At 36.9% G+C, this 24,047-nt stretch overlaps 1 protein-coding gene across 5 annotated transcripts; it reads right to left on the bottom strand.

Annotated features, from left to right (window-relative positions):
* Window positions 1-3,150: 3,150 nt before the first annotated feature.
* On the bottom strand, window positions 3,151-23,496 carry LOC126920442 (protein disabled). 5 transcript variants are annotated; one of them, XM_050730800.1, is made up of 7 exons: window positions 22,511-23,496; window positions 17,188-17,360; window positions 16,701-16,844; window positions 13,493-13,645; window positions 12,821-13,069; window positions 12,462-12,713; window positions 3,151-12,162 (listed from the first exon to the last, which is right to left on the bottom strand). In XM_050730800.1, the coding sequence occupies exons 1-7, from the start codon at window positions 22,545-22,547 to the stop codon at window positions 8,059-8,061; spliced, it is 5,112 nt and encodes a 1,703-aa protein (XP_050586757.1). In that variant the 5' UTR covers window positions 22,548-23,496; the 3' UTR covers window positions 3,151-8,058. The 5 variants fall into 5 exon arrangements, with proteins under 5 accessions (XP_050586757.1, XP_050586758.1, XP_050586755.1 ...); XM_050730801.1 differs by having other exon boundaries at window positions 17,146-17,360; window positions 22,300-23,495; XM_050730798.1 differs by having other exon boundaries at window positions 17,146-17,360; window positions 22,511-23,494.
* Between the last annotated feature and the right edge of the window lie 551 nt (window positions 23,497-24,047).

Raw genomic sequence — 24,047 nt, 5'->3', positions numbered from 1 at the left:
TTTTTAGCGATTAATTCGTTATTAACTCGTTTCTAAGACGAGTCTGCATTTCCAATTCCTCCTCACAATCTAGTGGAGAATTTTTATAACTACATTTTCATGTTTTTCAATTGTAGAAACATCTTAGCAGAGAAAATATTACGTCAAATTAATTGTCACAATATAAGTGATTTAATAAATGGAACAGAAAGTCTGAAAGACTGTACGTTTGTAGCAAAGCGATACGAAGATAACACACACGTCTGAAGACAGGGTTTATTTTCTTTTAGTCTCTCTCGTTAATTTTGTAAATTCGATAATATTCGTCTATATTCTTTTCACATATCTGCCAAGGTATGCAGATATTTCAAGATGACAATATTCTTCGCATCTTTTCATTTTCATCTCCCAAGTTAAAAGATGTTCACGACCTAGAAAGATGTTCACCTATGCGAAAAAAATTTTTCAAAAATATACCAATCCTTAAAAATCGCCAGAAATACACATTCGAATAGTATCGCATAAAATATGCCAACGTTATTCGCGTGCATGCGATTGTACACGGCTGGGTATCAAGAAAAGTGAGCGCAACGGGCCAACGATCCCAATTATAAACATTTCTCGTAGCTTTTCAGAGCTACATTTGTCGAAAGAGGGAACGTGTATAGCCAGTGCATTTCATAGTTCACGCACCCTCGGTACACTCTTCACGTTCTCCGACGTATACCGCCTCCATATCGCTCTTGGTCCAAAAGTACTTTTCGTTTTCAAGTGCGTCCGAGCACATGCGGGTTGATTTTCTTCTTTCTTCCCTTTTTTCTCGCCCTCGTTGCGTCACCTTCCGCTCGGTGTTTTACAACGATAGGTCAACGGCTAGTATTATGTCAAAGGGAATGCACTTTACTCTTCCCTTCTTTTCTTTTCTTTCTTTTTTTTTCTTTTTTTTTTTGTTTTCCATTTGTATGGAAAACGTTCCTCTTTGATTAAGAATTAACGTTTGAAATGAAAGCTGGGTAGCATGAGAGGAAGGATCGGATGAAAATAATAGCATAATTAATAATTGCGAGTTAAGAATTGAGGAAATGTCGGTAGATGGAAAATTAAATTAATGTTAAAGAGTTTATGTCTAATTGAAAATGGATGCAATATTAATGAATTGAAAATTACAATTACACCGATGAGTTAAAATTTGTGGGGAAATCGGTGGATTAGAAATGGACTGCAAGTTTGTATTTCAAAATAACAAAAACGCACAAATTGTACGTATTACGCGAAAATAGACGAAGTGCTTAAAATGTATCGCGCTTATTCTAATATTCTGCAAAGAAACTAAACTCCATCCGTTTAATTAGATTTACGAAAATACGAATTTCAATAAAAATCCGCTGTCCATCGTTGAATTACAAATTGAACGAATACCGACGAGTAGAACGTTGATTTAACAAATCAGAAATTGAAAAATACAGCTCGTCTTCGAATCTGATATATCGATGAATCAAAAGTTAAAACCATACTGCCAGATTATCAAGCTATTAACAATCTATATACTAGAACGATATTGACAAATTTAAGAACATAATACCAATGAAGAGATAATTGGAGCAGTAGACGCTCGTATATCCGCACTTTCTTCGTACAAGCAAGTTAACTCTCAACCTCTATCGTCTCATCTGCCGTGTCCGTCAACCTGTTCGAATAAACGACGTTTTGCTGTATATTCTTCCCAACAAATATACCTGTCTGTATCATCGCGTCACGTTGATGGCGGTCATCGTCAAATCTGTGATTGACACGAGGTTGCTGCGTAATCGCGAGCAAGAAAAGTATTTCGCAACGGTGTGCACGAAGGTGGCAGTGGCTGGTAGCATGTGAGGGTGCGTGAAAGACGCGAAGAGAAAAGAAGAAAGAAAATCGGCAGAGAGAATGAAAGAGGGAGAGATAAAGAGAACGAAAAGTGACAGAGGGAGTGATAATTTGTTAGCATGCGCGCACCCCAAATGCGCGAAATCCCGTCGAAGTGCGGCTCGTGCGCATTGTTTCCTTGTTTGCCAGGTGTTTCGAGTGCTCGGGCCGAGTGGGGGCCACGCCATTGTTACGAGAAGTCGTGCAACCGCTCGACAAAGCCGACGATCTAATGCTCTTTTATTGTGCATTGTGCTCGGCCAAATCAAGGAACGGGGAGCACGCTAACCGAGGGATCTCCACCCGTTTCGATGCGATAGGGGCGGAGGAGGCGCCTCCGCAGCCACCACCGCTGCCGATCGCAACAAAGAGAAACTCCGTGGTGGAGGTCTTCGAGATCCTGCAGGTTTTTACAGTGTTTACGATGGCACGAGTCCACCGGTATCGATTTAACTCGCCAACAAATCGTTGTCTTTTAATGTTTTCTCGTTTCATCGTCTTGAGTTTGGATTTTAGTTATTTTAACGCTGTAACGACAGACGGGCTGGTAGTTTCATAGAAATTTTACGAGTAGTCGAGATCTTTTAGTGAATCAAAAATTTCGTTTCGATCGAGAATTCTATTTTAGTTTAAATTGAACGTTAATACTGAACGTAAAAAATGCCAGAATTTCTCCCCTTTTTTCGTGTTTCTGTCGAGCGTATATTCTCGATCGTCGAGTATTTCTACAACAATTGGTAAGATATCGTTTCGCTGTTTATTAATTTCGTATATTTTTGCGTAACGTTTTTCTGTGATATACTATGGGATTTGAGAAATCGAATTTGATTTAATACATGTTTTGCATTAGTTCAATATAATTTCATGTATAAAAAGGAAGGATAAAATATACCTCGTAATTTTCAAAACATAATTTCTCATACAATACGAAGGTAATAAAAATGACATCTTAAATTGCGTTACCGTTATCGTTATCGCTAGAAAAATTTAATATTCACTGTGCATCTAAATACAAGTATCGTTTCAAAATTATTTTGTCCTTAACGATCATTTTTCCGAAAGGAGGGTTATACATACAACGCTATCAAGAAATTTTACATCACTTGACACAAATAACGTCAGGAAATAATTCACAAATCACCAAAAAAAAAAAAGAAGAAAAAGAAACAAAAGAATAGCACGAAACTATACTTACTAGAACTAGCCTTCCTAGAAACGAAGATGGAATACGAATGTGTCGCATGCAAACGATCAAAGAGTCATAGTAGGTTTCTTCCAAAAGAAATTTATTCTGTTCCAACATTTTTAAAGTGAAAATTTATTCGAACGGTTCCGTTCATTTTAGTATGGTACTGCGACTCGTGTTCACCGGGAGACTGACAATAACGCACGGAATAAGTCGTCATCGCGATATCTGGTCGTATTAAAAACATGACAATATCCCACGATTAATAGCGCATACATAAAGTCACCAATGTATTATCGTATTTTATTATAGCGATGCGGAGTACTGTGTTTTAAACGTCGTCAAATTAGTTTCTTATTCCCCTTTCTTTCATTTCATAATTATTACACTATTTACGCTTATTATTCGTGTCCTTCGTCCTGCTTATGGAACTTTCCGTTTTCGCTAATCACTTACACGTCCAGACAGAAATAAGTATATATATACTCACTTGCTCTATTCAATTACAAGTTTCAGATAATTCCTCTCTTATCGTAAAAATCAAGCGTTTGGTATAGTTTTATCTTTGTCGTAAATTTTTCCCCTTCTTCCTTGTCTTTCGTTTTAAATGTTATCTTGTATAATGTATTAACTACGTTCATGTAAAATCGTAGTCTTTTTCCTCGTAGCAAATCATTCATACCTTTTCACCGTGCAAAAAGGTTTTACATATTTGCTTAAGTACTTTGTTAGCTAAAATCCCTGAATAGTGTTTTCAGTGGTCGTGATATATTGCACAGATGTTACTATTATTATCGAAGAAATTACGAATTCTTATTCTCGTGGGTGTAGAAATTTCGTGGTGGTTGAAACAATGTTAGTGGTGAAGTTGCGTGCAATGCAACACATTGGAGGTATATATTCCTTGTGTTTTACAGTGGTTTCTCTCCTTTTCTCGTCGTTTAATCCTTGTGTGATCTATCAGGCATTTATTCCCATATTTTCTTTATAAAAGAATACCTTATGTTCTTATAGAAGTATCAAGAAATTAATCCAAACATTTATTATTTAAACATTGCTTCGATTTTTGTTTTTGAAACAAATTAAATTTACAAAAGAGTAGCCAAAGCATTAAACTTACAGGTAGACCGTGTTATATTCGAATTATTCATTGTGATATTCTAAGTGTGAAAGAAATTTCCACCTAAATTTCGTTTCTTTAGTTACGTTCATAGAAATATAAATTTGCATGAACATTCGTGGTCTACTTGTAATACACGCTTGTCCAATAACTCAGAATACTCGAATGTCCATGTAAGATAGATCGCAACTAAGATGATTTACGAATGAAAATTTGGCAAAGAAATTCTCCAGCGAACGTAATTCTTCGTTAATAGCGCTTACGTTTAGCACAAGTGTAGAAATAGATTCGAAGCTTTGACATTTAAGAGATCTTTTATAAATTTTACGTCGATTCTGTAAAATAAAAATTTTACAAATTTCTATAGTTCTCCGAACGAAAAGTGTTAGACAAAGAAATATATAAGCAAATTGAAGCTTTAATATCTGCAACATTTTTTATGAAAGTCTATTTCGAGACACACAACTCGATATAAAAGTGCCCAACACATGGAGACTCGGAGATGTATAACGATATTTTGTGATATCTTTATAAGAACATGGAAATTTATTTAAAGAATTATAAAAATGACTACCCGGTTGCTCACACAAGGGTTAATAGTTAATAACGTCGAACATTAATATTTTTGTTTTTTTGTTTTTTCATTCAATTAAGCCGCGTTATAATTCAAAAATCAAAATCACGTTATTACAATCTACGCTTTAACACAATTATTGCCATTGACGGTTCTCCGTTTGCTTTAATAAAGCGAATAATGTTGCGAATGCTACGTAAAAAAATCTTTAGCTTTGGTTAATTGCAATATGCATGTTACACTTTTAATTACAAATTCACACAATTTGTCCCATTCTTCTTAGTAAGCATCGTTACATCGATAAACATATTTGTGTAAATTAAAATTAATTTTTCCTCCTTTGACGTTTGATTTCTTCACGAGGCACACAAATGATCAAACAGAAATTCACCGTCTCATATTCGGTGAGTGGAATTGCATGCAAGCTATATTATTGTCAGTAAAGCTCTGACTATAATTCATATCCTTAAACAGATCCAAGGCTCCATTAATAAATTAAATAAATAATGAATAATTCGTCGTTTCAAGCGTTAAATGCATTCATCATAAATTATCAACATCTATCTACGTATAAATAACTGAAATAAATATAAAATATAAAAGTACATATACAATTTTTCTATTGCAAATAAACAATAAATAAAAGATCATTTAAGATTGATTCTATTTGTTGTAAATAAATTGCAATTGTAAACTATCTAGACTGACGGAGATTTTCTTCATTTCGTCTTTTCTCCCTTTATCCCATTTTTTCGTCTTTGATCGACAATCGATCATCGAATCTACTTTGTCCTTAATACAGTATCGATTCGACCTACGAACGATGATCGTCCCAGTCAAAAAACGTATAAAAGTCACATTTTCATTCTCCAACGTTCCGAACAATCTAACTATCGAATGAGATCCTCTCAGGCGTTCATTGTTGAAGTTATTGCATCTGAAATTGTTAGGCATTTTTTCGAAGAATTACTTCGATATTTTCTGAAAATCTCTTTCAATATTTTTGTATTTTTGAAATGACGTAAGCCAAAAACGAATGTAATTCATGAAAATAATATCATAAATTTCATTATGGCCATTAATTATAGAATATATAGTTTCTTTGAACATGGATACTTTGTAAAATATATAAAAGTATAAATAAAATGTTCAAATAAATTATTAATAACATTGGAATACAAGTAAATAAAATATTCTTATAATTTAATCAGGATGCCTTTTGTTTTGCTTGCATCGAAAAAAATGTAATTACTAACTCATTATAGCAAAAGCATGAAAGTGTGTGAACCAAAATAATTAGTTAAATTTTGCTTTAGGAAGAAATGCGAAAGAACAAAATACAAATTGAAAGATGTCTAACCATTTCAATTGCAATAACTATTGGCGATCAAGCCAATATATTCTCTATATAATAACCCTAACTCACTCGGACATGACTAGCATCGTGATCGTATGAAACGAACAAAACAAGAATGTGATTGACTATCACAATCAGTTGTGAAAAAGTGGAATGCTCATAAGAAAATGTTGGAAGATTTTATAAAAATATAAATCAAACAGAATATTTCATTTACCACCATAAAAAGAAATTAATTAATTCATGAAAAGAAGAAAAGCTTGGTTGCCTAATTATTTCATTAAATGTCACGCAAATTCGATTAACAGAATTAATATAATTTCCATGGCACACAAAACGAGATAGTCTTTGTCGAAAAAATGTTCAATTCTCGTCTTATTAAGATATTAATATTCGTCTTATGATCAAATTATTAATCATTATAAACGTCAGTCTCATAAACGTCATTGAATCACAACAGTCTCTGTTCCATTGTTAAAATTATGTATTTTATCATGTGATAGACTTGATATCACTTCAAATATAGAATACAAATTAAGATAAAACATTCTATAAAAATTAAGTAAACTAACTGAGACTGTCGTGAGCCATCTACGATGAAAATTACCATTCGATCATGGATAATTTCACGTCGACTAAATAAAAATATTGTAAATTAACGTTTAACATAAACTTTACGGAGCATCCCACTTTACTTCGAACCTAAGCATAATTACACTCTATGGACCGATGATCAGGAATTGAAAGTACGCGTCAAGATTACGGCAAACAATTGGCCATACAAACTGTACCGCACATATACAGACCCCGATCGACGAATCAATTTCACGCTAACGCCGATATAACATTATGTACAAATTTATTAAAACAATGACTAGCAGTCGGTACGTAGCTCGTACCCCATCGATATCTCGCTATCGATACGTTAAGACGAATCCTCTTCACCGATGGACCTAATAGTGGATCAACCATTAAAGAACGCGTTTATGTCACTTTCAATCATTTCTAGTTCACATTCGCACTATGTAATAATAAATCTCAACTAAACAACATATTCTTAGCTATAATGGAGGCAATAAGTTTTAATCGTTTAAAAATATCTGTTCTGTATATTTATTTTTTAACGAATTTGAACTTCAGGTCGAAGGATACGATTTTGGAATTCTAAGAAATAAATTTTCTTTATACGCATTTGGAAACTTTCTGAATGGACACGACGTGATAGAAATATTTTTATTTGGAATGTATCTTTTACTGTGATGCTGTACTGTTGATGCAATAAACAAAAAGAGGTTTCATGTTAAATTGCTACCTGGCTCATCTCTTGATCCGGCACTTCTTTTTGGTATGGTATTAGAAATTAATAAATAGCTAGAGTAGATTGTATTCAATGTCATTGACCAACACACGTGATCCCTATTATCATCTACAATCAATTGGAATTACAAAAAATTTCTCAATTGAAACCTAAAATAATCTTCTATTAACCTTTCTAAGATATAAATATCCAAAAAATTAAAAAAGGTAAATGCAAAAATCATTTACTAATCGTTACTTTATCACCTCATCACGAGTACTCGAATTCAACCTTTACTAAGCTCTCCACAATTCTAAACAACGGAACGCCATATTCAAGTCCTATTATCGCTTAATAATCTTCATCAACCAACACTTACTGCCTCCATGATAGTCTAAACCCAGCCGAAAAACAAAAAAAAAAAAAAAAAAATAGATGGTACGCGATAACAGTCCACCTCTAACTCGAGGACTAAATAGAGCAATGACAGCTCAAAGCCCGGTACGTTCTTGTACAGATAAAGTAAACGCACCTCGTCGAATCACCCCGGCACCATCTCCGAAAACCCGGAACTGACGCGTGAAACCTCATCGAAATGTCCAGCACCGTGCTTATTAAGGTAAAACACCTCTCTAACGACCCATCAATCGAAGAAATCGTCATCCCCGAACGGATCGTTCTCCCTGACAAATATATTCACCGATTCTGACTTCCTAATATGCTGATCGTTCCTCGACTTATTGTTATTATTATTATTATTACTTCCAGCAGAGTACTTTCCTTGTCGACCATGATTCTTCAAAGGTAAAGTGGTCGCTCTGTGTTCAGAGACGTTGTCTTCCATTTCTGACTTAAAAGCGAACGCGTCGTCGTCGTATCTCAGGTGCCCATTGAAGAAAGAATCACGGCTGCCGTCCCCTGATACAAAATCATCAGTCGTCTGATGAGCATCCTTGGATTCGCAGGGAAGCTCTTCAGGCGTAGCTTTTTGGTCAGAAGGAAGCCTTTGTCTATCGGGTGAATCGCCCATACCAGTAGCAGCGAAGGGTAAATCATCTTCGAAGTAACTAGATCTTTTGCTGTAGACCTCATCCATACCCATCGCTCTCCTAGGAGCTTTCGGATACCTCGTGGTAAACGAAGGACTCTGTGGTGATGGTTTCCGATCACTGCCCTCAGAACGAATTCGTGGCTCCGCTGTAGCCAGAGATTCAACGGTAGAGGGGTCCACGTGTTCTACAGTTTGGGCAAAGTCGTCCTCAAATGGACTCTGGGTCTTTGTGTGAGGCTGGCGAGGTTTGTGCCTGGGTATTCTCTTTCGATGAAGACTCTCACTCTTGGTATCTAGTTCCTCGGACCAATAAGGTCTATCCGCCCAACTGTCATACTCCTGATCGCTACCCCAATAACTTTGACGACTCCTGGAACGTTGCGAAGATCTTACATATGGATCAGAGTCATTATCATTGCACTCAGACCTGGAGGTGCCGAATTTTCCTCGGGATTCAGGGTAGACCATGTCAGCGTTGCGTCCCTCGTTTGCACTATTTGGCCTCTTCGGCCAATGTCGCTTTCTACCTGATTGATTATACCTTGGGGAATCGTCTCCTGGTCTATCGGAGCCATAGTCTTCGTTCCAAGCTGAAGGATAATCGTGTGGTCGTTCCCTGCTTTCTCTATAGTAATAGTAACTTTCTCTACTAGGATAGTCAGAATCTGGTGGACCCGTTGATCTCCTATTCCAAAATCTGGCATCCTCATCCCATCGTCTTCTCTCATATTTCCTTCTAGACCACCTATCGTCATCGTCGTATCCCATACTTTCTTGACTACCAAATCTATCTTCCTTCCACAGCATCATTTTCCTTTTTCTTTCCTCGTCATAAAAGGGTCCATGCTCGTGTGGCCAGTTCCAACGTTGAGGCTTCGATCTGCATTTCCAGTGACTCTCATAGTGTTCTTCTTCGTCCTTATACTGCATCTTTCTATGAGGATAATGCTTGGGCTCTTTCTCCCATTGACTCTCATCGTGCCACGGAGAAGAGTCACGAGGCCTGTGTCCGGAATTCTTGATCCACGCAGAATCGCGAGGCTTCTCCATCATCTTATCCCGGAAGCCTCTGTCTCGTTTGCTCCCCGGACCACCCGTTTCCTCATAGAAGCTCCTATCGCCGAAAGGAGCATCGAATCTTGGATAGTGGCTACATCTAAATCTGCCATCTCGTACCCTTCCGTTGCTCTCCTCGCTCTCTTCCTCGTCTTTCCACTCGTTGTCACTGTCGCCTGATTGTTGGTACATGCTTCCTTTAAAAGACGCTTCTCTATGGAACTCTTTTCCATCAGGAGACCACGGCGAAGTTCTACTAATCGACGGAGGACAGTCAGAAGGGGGCCTATCTGAAACGAAGAGACCTGTATCGAACTTCGTCCAACTGCTATCGTCTTTACTCTCATCTCTTTCTGGTTTTAATTCTGTAAATGGGCAGAAGATATCTTCAGGAATTAGAGACTTGGTTTTTGGTGCGTGTCCACTGCTGCTTAACATTTTAATCTCTTCAAAAATATCCATCCCCATAGAACTCGAGTCTTCCTCATTTTTAGACTGCTTTTTAGGACTGGAAGGTGGTGGCGTATCAGAAAATAGATTTAGCAACTCCACTTCGGCTGAAGTCTTTTGCTGGGTCGGTAATTGAATCACAGGAGACATTCTAGTGGAATTCGGTGTATCTTCATCAAGTTGTTTGACTGGTGGTTCTGGTTCGCCTATAATTTCACGTAAAGCCGCGTATTTGTCGCTGGATATAGATACAGAAGACTTTACCTCAACTTTATTTACTTCAACCAAGGGCCCATTACCCTCTTCTGTAGTTATTTCTTTTATTTCTGGTTTATCAGAATCCTCGTTGGATTCGCTAGGTTTGTCAATAGGCTCGGGTTCTTCTGTTCTTTCCTCAATGTCGATTATAGCTTTCGTTTTGTCAGATTCCTCTTCTTCTTGTTTCGTCAATAAATCTGTCGATACTTCAGGCTCTGTCACTGGTTCTGTTTTACTTTCTAGTTCAATTGACTGAATCTTTTCAAATGTCAAACTTGAAGAAAGTTCAGTTGTGTCTTCAGACTTTACCTCAATTTGTTCTTCCTTTGTCAGATCCTCGTTACTAGGCGGAAGTTTCACCGTTAGGTTCACCAGAGTAGCCAAAGTTTCTGATCTGATCTCTTCGCTGGTTTCTTGTTGCTGACTAACTAATTCAAACTCCTCTTTTGTCACTTCCTCTTCCTCCGCGAAATCTTTCATGACGTTCTCTTCGTTCTTCTCCATTTGTTCCAGCTCCAACAATTCTCTAAAAACAGCGTACTTATCGTAAGTAGCATCCTGCTTAGTCTCCTGGTCAATGTTCGTTTTAGTAAAAAGTTGGGGCTCGCTGAATGGCTTCGGTTGCACCATGCTAGATACAGGTTGTGCTTGCACAGTACTGACTTGCTCTTGCTTTATAGGAACTGGTTCCTCGCTATCGCTAGCAGCAGCTTCCTTGGCTGAGAGAGTGGCCAAGCACTCGGTCAACTGTTGAAGAGTTAGACTAGTCAACTCCTTTACAGTCATCCCTAAACTGCTCGCCAATTCATCTAAATTGGCAGACGTTAATTGGCTTAGAGTGATATCCAACGAAGGTTTCGTCTTTTTGGGTCCAGTCGTCGAACTGGAAGTGGAAGTGAAAAACGAGGACAAATTCGTGGTGGGCACCATAGAACTAAACGAGTCCTCGAACGCCGACGTGGTCATCACGCTTATCAAATCCGATTTGCTAGACAACTGAACGGGCGGACTGAAATTGTCATCTGACTGACTCTTCGCGTCCCTCGACGGACTCATGTTCCTGTCGCTTGTCGCCACAGGCTCTCTTTCAGGGAAGTCGTAGTGGAAGTATGTATCTGTGTGCGGCGGCCTTGGAGGAGGCTTTACAACACCCCTGACGCCCTGCTTCTTCGGTGGCAGAGGAGGAGGGTTGATTAGAATGTTAGCAATTCCTCGAGGTGGAGGTTCAGGTACGAGTTCCAATTCCGCGGACGAAGTGGATAGTCTGGAGTTGGCGTCGGAGGGACAAGACTTTAGTGGAGATGCTGGTGAATCGCTGACTGTCGAGAAATCTACTGGGAATGGTTTGTCCATAGATGGTAGTTTGCTGCCGGTGATATCAATGTCAAATTCTTTCTGGCGCGTAGTTTTTACGGGACTGGGAAGCTTTACCAAGCCATGCGTGGATTCTGTGGAGTCTTTGTCTATTCTACCGAGCAAAGAAACTCCTGCGGAAGTGGGAATAGTCGAGATTCCAGAGGATTTCGAGGTAGAAGAATCTTCAGGAGGCAAAGACACAGAAAGAGGTTGATGATGAGTCGTTCTAGGCGTTATATCCGATTTTCTGGACGAATCACTGCGCGTGAAAACTGATTGAATCGCCTCATTTTCGTCGAATCGATCGAAATTCGCAAAGTTTGTGTCCTCAAATTGATTTTCTTTGGGAACTATGTCGTTTCGTGGTTTCACTGACTCTATGGGTTCTGAGAGGACGTTAAAGTTCGTTGGGAACGTGTCTGCCGAATTAGTAGACACTAAATCTTTTAGCACCTTCTTGGGAGGATTCTTCAGGTGCTGGAAGAAGTCCTTCTTGTCTACGTAAGGTTTTATTAAACCAGTTCCTAGCGGGTCCAACTCCGTGAACACGTCTATTTGTGGGCTCTTGGCTTGGGTCTGTAACAATCATCAAATACAAAGTATTTAATTAAAAACATAAATAAAATGACAGAGAGTCGATAGACAGTTTGGAAAGACTTCATGAATCAAAATCGATAATTGTGACCGATCATATAATAGTAATAGATCATAGTAATAGAGCAACCTGTCTCCTCAATGTTTTTAAAAAATCAACAGTTTTAACTTAGGGAACTTAGAGAATAATTATATTATTTACAGTCCGAGTTAAAATATTCGAAATAATTTATTCTCTCCAATACCACCATAATATTAATATATATATAATAAATATTTACCTCTTCCAGTTCCTTTTTAACTGGTGTATTTTTAGCCGAGCTGGTGAGCTCACTGTCACTAAAGAGATTCTCGGTTTCTTTGTCGAACCACTGAATTGTACTTTGAAGTGGAGGGGTCTTGCTAGTCAGAGTGGTCGCTGGACTCGACGTGATCGACGATTGGGTGCCTGGAACCGTTTGTTGTCGCTCTAGGTGGCCTCTTTTAGAGGATGATGGTGGTGGTGGTAGAATTGCTCGTACAGTATCTTCGAGCTACAAAAATACACAAAGAATGTTTTAAACAAAACATATTATTTTAACGAAATAATCTAAAAAATAAGAGCATACTAGATATTAAAGTTGACTAATTTTTTACATACCTTCATATTCGCGAAAGAATCACCGAATGGATCGGTTTCAAAGAGATCGTCAGCGGAAGGTGGTGGATTTTCAGGGGTAATTTTGTCCATGTGATGGATACCTTGCTGCAGAGAGTCCAATTCGAATTGTATATCTAATAAATCCCTAATAACGCCACTTTGAGGCTCGTTTCGTTTATCAGTTGACTTATCCGCCTCCGAATTAGCATTCCTTACCCGAAGAAGAGAGGACTCTGATCCTGCTGCACCCTGTCACAAAACGATTTAACAATATTAAATATTTAATAATGAGATTGTTTCAAAATTGTATATTTTACATGTTAAAGAATGGGGTGCATAAATTTCCAGCCAGATCAGTTTTTCACTTTATATTTCAAAAGTGACATTTTAAAGAATTTTAACTTTAACATCAGAATATAATCATATACTATACACAACTTTAATATTATACAACAGCATAACGATGTTAATTTGTTATCCTGTTCATTTGCTATATCTTATACCAAATATTGGTTACAGCTTTTTCAGATACTCGAAGTATAAATAAGCAAGGAAGTGGCCCGAAACTTTGGCACACCACCGTATAATAAATTATTAAACATTTAAAACTAGCGGCTGTTATTGAAAAGACCGTGAAAATACAAATATAGTTAAAAAGGAAATGACAATTACTTTAGTGTCAGGGGTAGGTTCGACAAAGATGCCAGTCGTATGAAATTTAATAACGTTTATAGCGTTCTGCTCTAAGTGCTGCTTCGTTAGCTCGATCTCCTTCTTTTTTAACTCGAACACCACTTGAAACAAGTCTCGCATCGCGATTACCACCTGCAATAAAATTTTTAAGTAAAAATGCTTTTACAGTTCAGGAACTTGGAGTATTTCACTAATATAACCCAGGTACAAAAGTTTGCTAATAAAAGCAAACAATTTTACTTCAACTGAAAACTAAAACGGAGACACGATATAAAAATGTCAAACGCAAATTCTTATTACTTTAGAGATACCTTTCGATTCGAACACGCTTCGAAATAATGCACTGTTGAGAGTTACGTCCTGTGTTATACTGATATACTAAACGCGCCTGACTATACACGGTCCGCAGTCACTTATGGCCTATTCCCCTTCTATTACGTGTGCCTCTCTCTTACAGTCTAGACACATGGTCAGCCACATCCCCTCTCTCTCTCTCTCTCTCTCTCTTACACCTATCGATAACCTTTAACCTGTTTAATTGCAAAACATTCTAATCGGTGAAGTTTCGTGTAAACGTCATACAATGTTCTAATGTTATTACTACGAGCACGATATTTCAAACAGTAAAATATACGTAATTAGACTACTGCTTTGACCTTTTCCTACGTAAAATCATGCAAAATAGGCGAAGCTGCGTATACTACGTGTAGCGATTTCCCGCTTTACCCAATTAAACATTAATTAGTTAAAATTAATTCTTCTACGAAATTTAAGAAATGGGAACATAATGGAATTCTACAGGCTCTTGCTTATTAAAGAATGAAGAACACTCACAGTGTTCACGAAAGAAAATCGCATCTTGTTGGAAGTATCGGGAAACCAAAGTGACGTTTCAAATAATATTGAGATTCGAACGTAGAAATGCTTGAAGTATAGTAAAAGAGCTTCCGAACGCTCTTATTAAAAACCTTGAGCAGAGTACGACTAAGCTTATAGATATAAGAAAATAACGCCAGAACTACCGACGACCAAAGTAAGTAACGAAACTTATATCAAAGTGATGCAAATGAATGGTACGTGTAAAGATACCCAATTCAAACAAATATACTTTCATCCGTGTACTTTCGAAAAAATCATTCAAATTCCCGAAAATTCCATTAATGGAATTGAAGTTTCCTCTTCCTTCTTCTTCTTTAACTATCCTAATCGTCCCAGTGTTAATACGCGTATCTGTCAAATCGGTTTGCTGCACAAAGCAAAAATGGAGAAAATTGATGTCACTGTATAGTCATCAATTCATATCGTATGTAATACAAGCACCAATATCAGTGAGTTGATCTGTGAACCGCTCATATATTGGGTTGGCAACTAAGTGATTGCGGACTTTGTCATTAGGTGATAACGATAAAATCCGCGATCGCTTAGTTGCCAACCCAATAGTACTATCCAATTTTGTCCTTTGAAATTTTCCTCTGCTTCAAAAATATATCTATTAAATCTTAAAAATATATCTAAATATATATATAGTATTGCAAAATGAAATAGAGAAAAGAGGGAAAATTTTCCTCTGCTTCAAGGATATATCTATTAAATCTTAAAAATATATCTAAATATATATATAGTATTGCAAAATGAAATAGAGAAAAGAGGGAAAATTTTCCTCTGCTTCAAGGATATATCTATTAAATCTTAAAAATATATCTAAATATATATATAGTATTGCAAAATGAAATAGAGAAAAGAGGGAAAATTTTCCTCTGCTTCAAGAATATATCTATTAAATCTTAAAAATATATCTAAATATATATATAGTATTGCAAAATGAAATAGAGAAAAGAGGGAAAATTTTCCTCTGCTTCAAGAATATATCTATTAAATCTTAAAAATATATCTAAATATATATATAGTATTGCAAAATGGAATAGAGAAAAGAGGGAAAATGAAAAAGAGAGAGAGAGAGAGAGAGACGAGGGCCACGAAGAAATCGCAATCTCTTTGAACGAGTACGAAGGGAATCGCGTATAATCGAACAACAATCTCCCGCGGTGTATCGTTAGGGCGGCAGACTGAATCCTATAATGCAATTATTTACATACCCCTGCGGAATTACCGGAGCTACCGAGGTCGATATTGCTTCTCTGGATTGGACAAATATCATTTTAGATCCCCTTGCCTCGGCAAAGCGAATCGTTCACGATAAATGACACGGTTGTAGACCCACGTTTAAGGATCGTACTCGCGCACGAACGGCTCTCCTATCGAATCAACGCGTACCAACCTTGTTCTTTTGTTGTTTCTCAAAGGCAATATCCGTGCCGGTGACGATATAATGCCGGGCTGTTCTTGCGTCCATGGCCTCTCGCTTTTTATCGATCACGCAGGCTAAACGGTTTCCTTATGTCGACTGTGGTTCGCTAATTATCGTTCATTTTTTAAACTTTCGACGACGAACGTGCGTTGTGTCAGGTTTAACGCGAATTATCGCAGGGTAGACGTTAGTGTTTAATCGTCGTTGTTCTTAGTAGCTTCAACTCGCCAATTAAGGATTCCCGGAGAGCGAATTTAATGATCGTAGAAAATTGTCGATTAATTTCATTTTGATTGGGTACATAAAGTCAACTGTTTTTAGTCGAGTAATTTCATATTACTGGTTGGTAAAGTAATCGATAAGGTACATTAGCAGATAATTAATGCAAATATTTCAAAGGTATTAGGATATAAATAGAATAAAATTGTAATTCCGGTTGTAAGACAGATATGAATATAATATTGCTAATTATAAAATCAAGTGGGAAATGTAGCATTAAAATACGTTTATAACGTGATAGGAACTGATTGTGATTAATCATACGTGTAAAAATTCATAAATCTCATTTATTCGTAAATTTCGTTAAATTAACCATTTAAGAGATAGCACGATTTAAGAGTAATACAGCAACTTGTCACTTTTTCTAAATTTTATTTCACCTGTTTCCCATTCTCTTATTATACTTCATTTATAAAAGTTATTATTCAAACATTGAATTAAGATAAGAATTATACACAAATTACAATCTGTTGTTCTTACCAACGAGCAAAAGAGGAATAGCAAAATCAACTTCTTACTATCGATATTTAGATCTCATAAGTTTTCTGATTAACGCGATAGAAGATAAGATGCACTCGATGAAAACTATGAAAAACTTACTTGATTTGCTGCCTTATCTGTCTTGATGCCAAAGAAACGATGACCCGTGTCTGGTGACCCAAAAATATATCCAAAAGCCCTCGAATCGCTCATGTCCTGCGCGATGAACGATATCTTATGTACAGGATGGTGATACAGACAGTCCTGGAACAAACAAATTTTGATCATGTAAAAGACTATCCATTTTATGTACATATACACAAAAGTAAGTAAAAAAAAAATATTTTGTTACCAAAATTTAAAAAATGTTTTATTTTAATCGAATAAAACACTGCTAAAATATTTGGTTACTTAAAAAAAAAAAATGTAATATCCAATCTTTGAAAAATGTAATCCTTGACGAATATTTCTCTTTAGAAAGTTAATATTTTACTTTTATCATTTGTTATCGGATAGTTAATTTATTATGAAATTTGTTATGGTTGTCATTTTTGAGAGTCATTACCCCAGACTTCTCGTCCCGCAAGCGTAATCCATCGATGCTGACCTGAACGGCGATTCGTTGTTTGTGTTCACCGGCAGCTCGAATCGCCATCTTCAGATCCGCCAAAGCTGCTTGGCACATCCGGTCCCCGCGTGCTTCCGATACTTCCAATATGCCAATCAACTTCGCCTTGAACGACACACCCTCCCCAAGAAATCGGGTTGGTTCGTTCTTGACTGCGAAACAACCACAAACAAGATTATTTCTATCGTTTCAACAAATAAATGTTTTTTCTAATTAAGAAATAAAAAAAGAAAGTTGGACAGCGTTCGTAATAAATCTCCGCTACGATTTAAGAGAGTGGAAATATTTCTCGAGTAACCAGCATGGATATTTTTCGAATAATAAGTAGTAATACTCGGCATTTCAACTCCAACCCGAGTAAATGAAAAAGTTCCATTGAATAAAATTTCCATAAGGAGAAAGAATCCAATCGTAAGGGCGTTATTTATTCACGGGTTGAAAAATATGGCTTGTAATGGATTTCGCTAACTATTTCTCTGAAAACAGAAATACTTCCTTCAAAAGGTAAAAATACTCGTAATACCTATTCTATATTTGAACTTTAACCTCGATGAAAGAGGAAATATTGAAACGAGTCTATAAATTTCGATAGAGGAAAAAGGACAACTTATATAAGAGCTTTATTCGTCCAATGAAAAATCCACAAGCTTTCGCTTATTTTCAAAAGTGAAAACACTTATCTCACTATAAGTAGTAATAGCGTTTCGAACGATCCTAAATTAAATAAAAAAAAAGTTATAATTAATACAAATATCGATAAGAGAAGGAGGAGAATCTAAATCGGTAAATTATCAACGAGTCTATCGAGGAATCTAAATCGCTACTACCTTCTAAACGATTTCGTAAATCATTCGCAAAAGTAGAATTGCTCCTCTCATTACAAGTAGTAATACTCAGTGTTTCAACCCTATGCAATTTCCTACGCACTCGAGAATTATTAAATAACGTTTCATCTACCGATATGTCTCCATTCAGAAGGAAAAAAGAGAAAGGCTCGAAGATCGAATTATTATTCGTAGAAAAGGAGAGGCGAGTAATAGGAAGGAGAAGTAAATTGCTTATCCGAAGGATACTCGAAAGGATTCTCGTTTGATGCTTTCGCCGGGCGAACTGATCGTGTGGTCGATCGATATTAAGTTCAAGAGGCTTGAAACCATTGCCGACGGATCGTTTCGAATCCCCGCTGTTTCGAGTTCGATAATTCGATAGAATCACGTCGTACGGGATTCAAGTTGGTCCCGGCTTCAACCAGACCGCATGCAGGGATATTAAAACGAGCACCAACCGCGACAGATTTCGCGTTACTTTGTTAGTCGTTGCACGGTTCTTCGTCCTCTATCCGCTGGAAAATTGATCTCGTTAAGCCTATATAATATAGCCAGTTGCTGACGAATTTAAGAGTAAAACGTTGACGATTAATTCGAAATTAGACGAGGGGAATCATCGTCGTGATCTTTAAATTATCTGATATTTCGGCACTTTGTTTCGAAATATCAAATCGCTATTATTATTGGATTCAATTCTAATCGCGAAGTAATCTTACTTTATAAAACTGGATGTCAGAGCTCTCAAAACTTGCCGTTTTATTTTTATCTGTCTGAAACTACATCCTCCAAGCGGTGGTGTATTAAGAACGTGATATAAAACAGCATCTTATTTTATAATAAAAAAAAAGAAAACACGTAAAATGTTTTCAACTACGAACGACAGCAACGATCGAATCGAGAAACTACAATATCAAAGTCGACAACGTTCTTATAAATTTCGATACTTCGTTTCGTTTCGTATGATACGTTTCCATCTCATAAAATTCTTTATCATTTTACCAACGAATAAACAACTGCTTTCGGCAGCTTTCAATTGCCATTAAACATACACCATCGCTACCCTACAGTCATCTCGACCATCATATAGAAAATTCTCTCTTTCAATCATCAAGCAGGCATCCCCTCGCGAGTCTTAATCTCTGGCCACTCGTACCTCCTCGATTTGCCTTTCTACAGACAATTTATCGAAATGTCCGTGCACACCCCATTCTAACATGAACGCGCACAGCTTCTTTAACGCACACTTTGCACGACCCCTCGCGACTTTAATGGCCACTAGGCACACCGGCGCATTTGTTTGAACGTACTCGTGCGACTCGAGTGGAGAACGCCAACTGTCGATACTCGAGCTTCTATCCGGATAACCAATTCATGCCCTTCCCACCCCATCAACGCGGTCACCTTTGTACGCCCTTTGTATCCCGTTCTAGTCCTTGGTTTTAGTCGATGCACGCTGCCTATTTAGCCTAACACTGTCACAACTATACTACGTGATGGTACATCAAAATATTGATCGAAGGAGTAGCATCATAGATCGATAAGGTGCATACGGTAACTACAAAAATATTTGTACACCGCTATATCTATTATGGTATTTGTATACTAATTAATTAGTCCGTCGCTGTGACAACTATTCTGCGTCATGGTACGTCAAAATATTTATCGAAGGAATAGCATCATAGATCGATAAGACTCATACGGTAACTACGAAAATATTTGTACACCGCTATATCTATTATGGTATTTGTATACTAATTAATTAGTTTACCGGTGTCACGACTATAGTAGGTGATACGTAGCAAGTAAAAGTATTGGTCGATGGAATAACATAGATCGTTAGGATGCATCTTAAGGGTGCAAAACTATTTGTACACTGTATATATTGCTGTATTTATATACTAATTAATTAGTCTACCCCAGTCACAATTATGCTACGCGATGGTATTGATGGAAAGAATAATGACGAATCGATAAGGTACGTACAGTGGCTACATAAAATGTACTTGCACATGGCTGCGTTTATTCTTGTGTTTATATAGTAATTAATCAGATTCGACTATAATAAATTTAGTACTAGAGGTGGAATTAGAAATTAGGGGATATATAGCGGCAACTATTATTCGAATGATCTTTTATAAGGCGTTACGAGGAATTTTTAAAGACATTTTTTACAGATAATTAAAATAAAACGACAACAAAACAAATATTAGAATAAATAAATAAATCATTGCCTGATGAATAGTTTGACCAAGAAATAGCTTAAGACGTAGGTAGGATAATTTTTAATTAATACAGAGCTATAGCGGATTAAAATTGTGCTACTGTTCGAACGATTCTCTATCTTTGTGAATAACTAGCTGCTCTCCTTAGTCAAAATTTTCAGTCTTCTTTTCGTTTCTCAAGATACGTTGAACTACATGAAGTTTCCCCTCTATTTCATTTTCTATGCCAAATTATATTATATAGGAAATAATTATATTATAAATAATATAATGGCTCACTATAGTATATTGAATAAGAAAAACGAAAGATGACACAGAGCTGATGACAAAACTTCAGGTTTCTTCATTTTCGAAGCGATAGGTATAATATTTTAACTAATAATTAATACGCTGTAAACAAGCATCTATTTTTCTACATGATATTCTTCGAGATTCAATCATGGTCGAAATTGAACGAAACGATTGGTGCACGCTAAAATAAATTAATAACAGATCCATAGAGATTTAATTTCTCTCGTCACAAAGAAGATATTTTGGATGTACATGTCACAAGAACATCGTCGATCGTTTTGTCGATACAGAAATATCGCAGGAAACTGCTTAACGTGGTAATTTCAGTGGTAACGTACATCATAGATCAGAAACAACAATGGAACAAGGAATGCTAAACATGCTACTTTTGTAGACGATGAACTAATTTGAGTTAGTACGTTCAATCTTCTATTAAGTTGTTATCAGACAATTCAGAATGTGCATCAAGTGCGAACATGTTGGACGTAAACTAAAATTTCTAGTAAATGTTGTGCTTTTGCGTGTGTGTGTGTACACAGAAACTTCTAAAATTACCGAGTTTCTATCCAAAGTGTTCGTTAATTTTAATTACCGAAATTCTTAGATAGATTATTAAGTAACTTTTAATAAGTCTCATAAGTTATTAAGATGACGTTTACTCGAAAACTTCGTTAGTCACATATTGCACATAGTTACTCAGCATTGTTTATTTGCTAAAATCATGGCGTTGAAAAGTATAAGAACTTACATGTATTCGAATGTTATGTAACAATTTTGAAAAATTCTTATAAATGATTATTACAGTCATACTAATACAAAGTTTAACATAATAGTATACTATATAAATAATAATCTTAATAATATGTATTAACAATGTAATATCTATAACATTTTTCTCTAATTAAATTGGTATTTGTATGTACGATACTCTTACTAGATAATATTTCACATATTCCCTTTTCCAAAGATTACGTCACAGCTTGTCAGCCACAATTATCTAAAACGAGTTTTACTTTAGGGGAACGTGATTTACCGGTTACATTCTATATCTATTCTATTTCCGTTCTTACTTGTATGGGTAGGACATGTCTATATTAACTCGAACAGAACATTATTAATTAAAAGACAAAAACGAGCAAGCATAAAAGTCACATTACATTTCAAGAGTATTTCTTTATCTAGTCTCTTTATTTTTATGTACATTCAACTAATATTTCGATTTCGCATTGAAATTTTCAATAAATATATTCTGAACGAATATCCTGAGTATACATGTTTCATTCAATTCATTTATCTTTTGAATGTGCAATGTTCAAACTCAATGAATTTAAAGCGAAGGATCAAAATTGTTGCCACGTAGAACTAATTGTCAGAAGTAGTAAATCCTTAATATGAGGTGTCCGAAATATGTAGTGCTGCCATCTATTAGCGGTGCCACGTACAAACAAACAAATCAACAAACCACGTTACCACGGTCGGTAAATTATAAGTCTGTAATGAAAGCTCGCGCGAAAACCACAAAATTAACAGTGTCGTCCCCAACAAAAGTACCCAGCATTCCATCAGCTCCTTCGGAACTATGCGGCTCACGTATTTATTCAATACATTCTACGTTATTCATGTACGAAATTAATCTGTGTGGCCCAAATCGAGCAACCGTCATCTTTCTCCCTCTTACAGAATAGGGAAGCCATATTCCAAAGCTCCCTTTGACCGATCTACAGGGTGATATCACACAACGTAATTCTTACGAGAACGTCGAAGATCCCACGAAACAGGCTGAGACTATCAGAGGCCACATAACTCGCCGATACGTATATCACAATGTATACACCAGATACACAGGTCAATACCGCACGAGTTTAATAGTATCCACGAGAAACTTGTGTAAATTCGTTTACGGGGGTGGCTTTTATTTTCTTTTTTCTCTCCCTTTCTTTTCTTACTTTTTTTTTTACTCACACTTGCATGGACTGTTTTTCTTCCGTAAGGTCTGCATCGATAGTCCCGTGTAGGCGACGAGAAAGTATCGGATATAGGAGAGGAGAATGCTACCGATCTTCTCTCTCGGCGCACCCTCGGCCGCCGTACTATCGTGGATGGAATTCTCAACACAGACACATGTCGCTCACACGTCTCTTTCTCCCTCTGTTTCTGTGATTCCTCTTCTGTCGCGCTTTCTTCCCGTTGCTCTCCCACTCGTTCGCTCCTTCTCCGTCTGTCTCTCTCCGTTCACTCCCACTACCCTATTCCCCTTTCACCCCCGCGACCTATCTTGTGCCTCTTCAGCTATCCTGGCTGGCCGTTACTCTTCCGTTACTCCCTCTGTCTCCTTCGATTCGTGTATTTCCACAGGAGTATGAAGCTGGCGCGTTTCACGTACGGTCGGTACTTCTTGTCCAGGAACACGATCTACTTTGTCCCAAACACGCAGGGAAAACGCCGAGAATTTGTCTAGACACTGTCCGAAGATCGGTTTCTCGCGGTACACGCGCGTCACGTAAAAATACGGAGGAAGTAACAGCTGCCTCTGCCGGCACGGGTCACCCATGTTAGCCTCTCTTATTGATCAATAATATACCACCTAGTACGTGGCGTCGTCGCTTCGGGGCCACAGAGAACATTTCCCGCTTCGTGCGCGCTTTTCCACGCCGAATCTACACTCTTCTATTTCATCCCCTAGTGTTTTCACTATCTGAAAGCGAGAAGCTACTTTTCAAATGTTGATTTTTCTGATAACGAATTATAGTTGTATATATATCGATTAGATTATTCCTTTTTTCCCACAATTTGGATATCGACTGAGAGGACATATCGATGGGTACGCTGTTTTTATACTTCGTGACAACCTTCATTGCGGGGTGGCGCAACTGCAAATGATGTCGTGGCGTTCGTGATGCCTCTCCGTCTATGGTTGGCTGTTGCCAGCTACTGTTGCGCGAGAAAGACGGAAAATTAAAAATTACCATGTCATTGCGTGGTAATATGTAATTATTGTTTGGGATAGGTCGATAAATGCCGACCATTTTCTTCATTGTTTTCTTTTACAATTCATCGTTTAATATTACAAAAGAATCGGATTGATGGTGGTGCAGTTGTGTATAAGAGTGGACTATTTTATCCTAGTGCATTACAAAGTATGAAATGTTGAAATGTTGAATACAATCCGTATCGTGTAAAACTATAATGAATTTATATTTTGATATTCAATGTCGAGCATTATACTGAATTTATTCAATTTATTTCCATTTGATTTTAATACAATTAGAAACGAATGTTCCCGCGAGGTGGTGGGTCATAAACGAAACAGAGTCGATAGGTACGTGAAGTTTGAATTATGTACACATATATGTATCTTATCCTAGTGACGATAGATGGTACTGCAAATTTGCGCGCAAAAATTGAATCTTTCCTAGAAAGAACGAAGTATCCTTTTTGTATTCACTTCCTGGATAAAAAAATAAGATAAATAATAAACAATGCAATTTATGTAACTTTA

Source organism: Bombus affinis, chromosome 9 (genome assembly GCF_024516045.1).
Source record: "Bombus affinis isolate iyBomAffi1 chromosome 9, iyBomAffi1.2, whole genome shotgun sequence".
Taxonomy (NCBI): Eukaryota; Metazoa; Arthropoda; class Insecta; order Hymenoptera; family Apidae; genus Bombus; species Bombus affinis.
The sequence above is the reverse complement of the archived record's forward strand: the minus strand, read 5'-3'. Positions and strand labels throughout refer to the sequence as shown.

What these genes read in the sequence shown, in the direction of transcription:
- LOC126920442 (XM_050730798.1), bottom strand. Translation starts at nt 22,547, where the DNA reads ATGCAGACCTTACGGAAGAAAAACAGTCCATGCAAGT. An exon ending in GAAAAACAGTCCATGCAAGT is followed by an intron (nt 17,361 to 22,510) that starts GTGAGTAAAAAA and finishes GTTGTTTCGCAG; the next exon opens with TCAAGAACGAACCAACCCGA. An exon ending in CAGATAAGGCAGCAAATCAA is followed by an intron (nt 13,646 to 16,700) that starts GTAAGTTTTTCA and finishes ATTTTATTGCAG; the next exon opens with GTGGTAATCGCGATGCGAGA.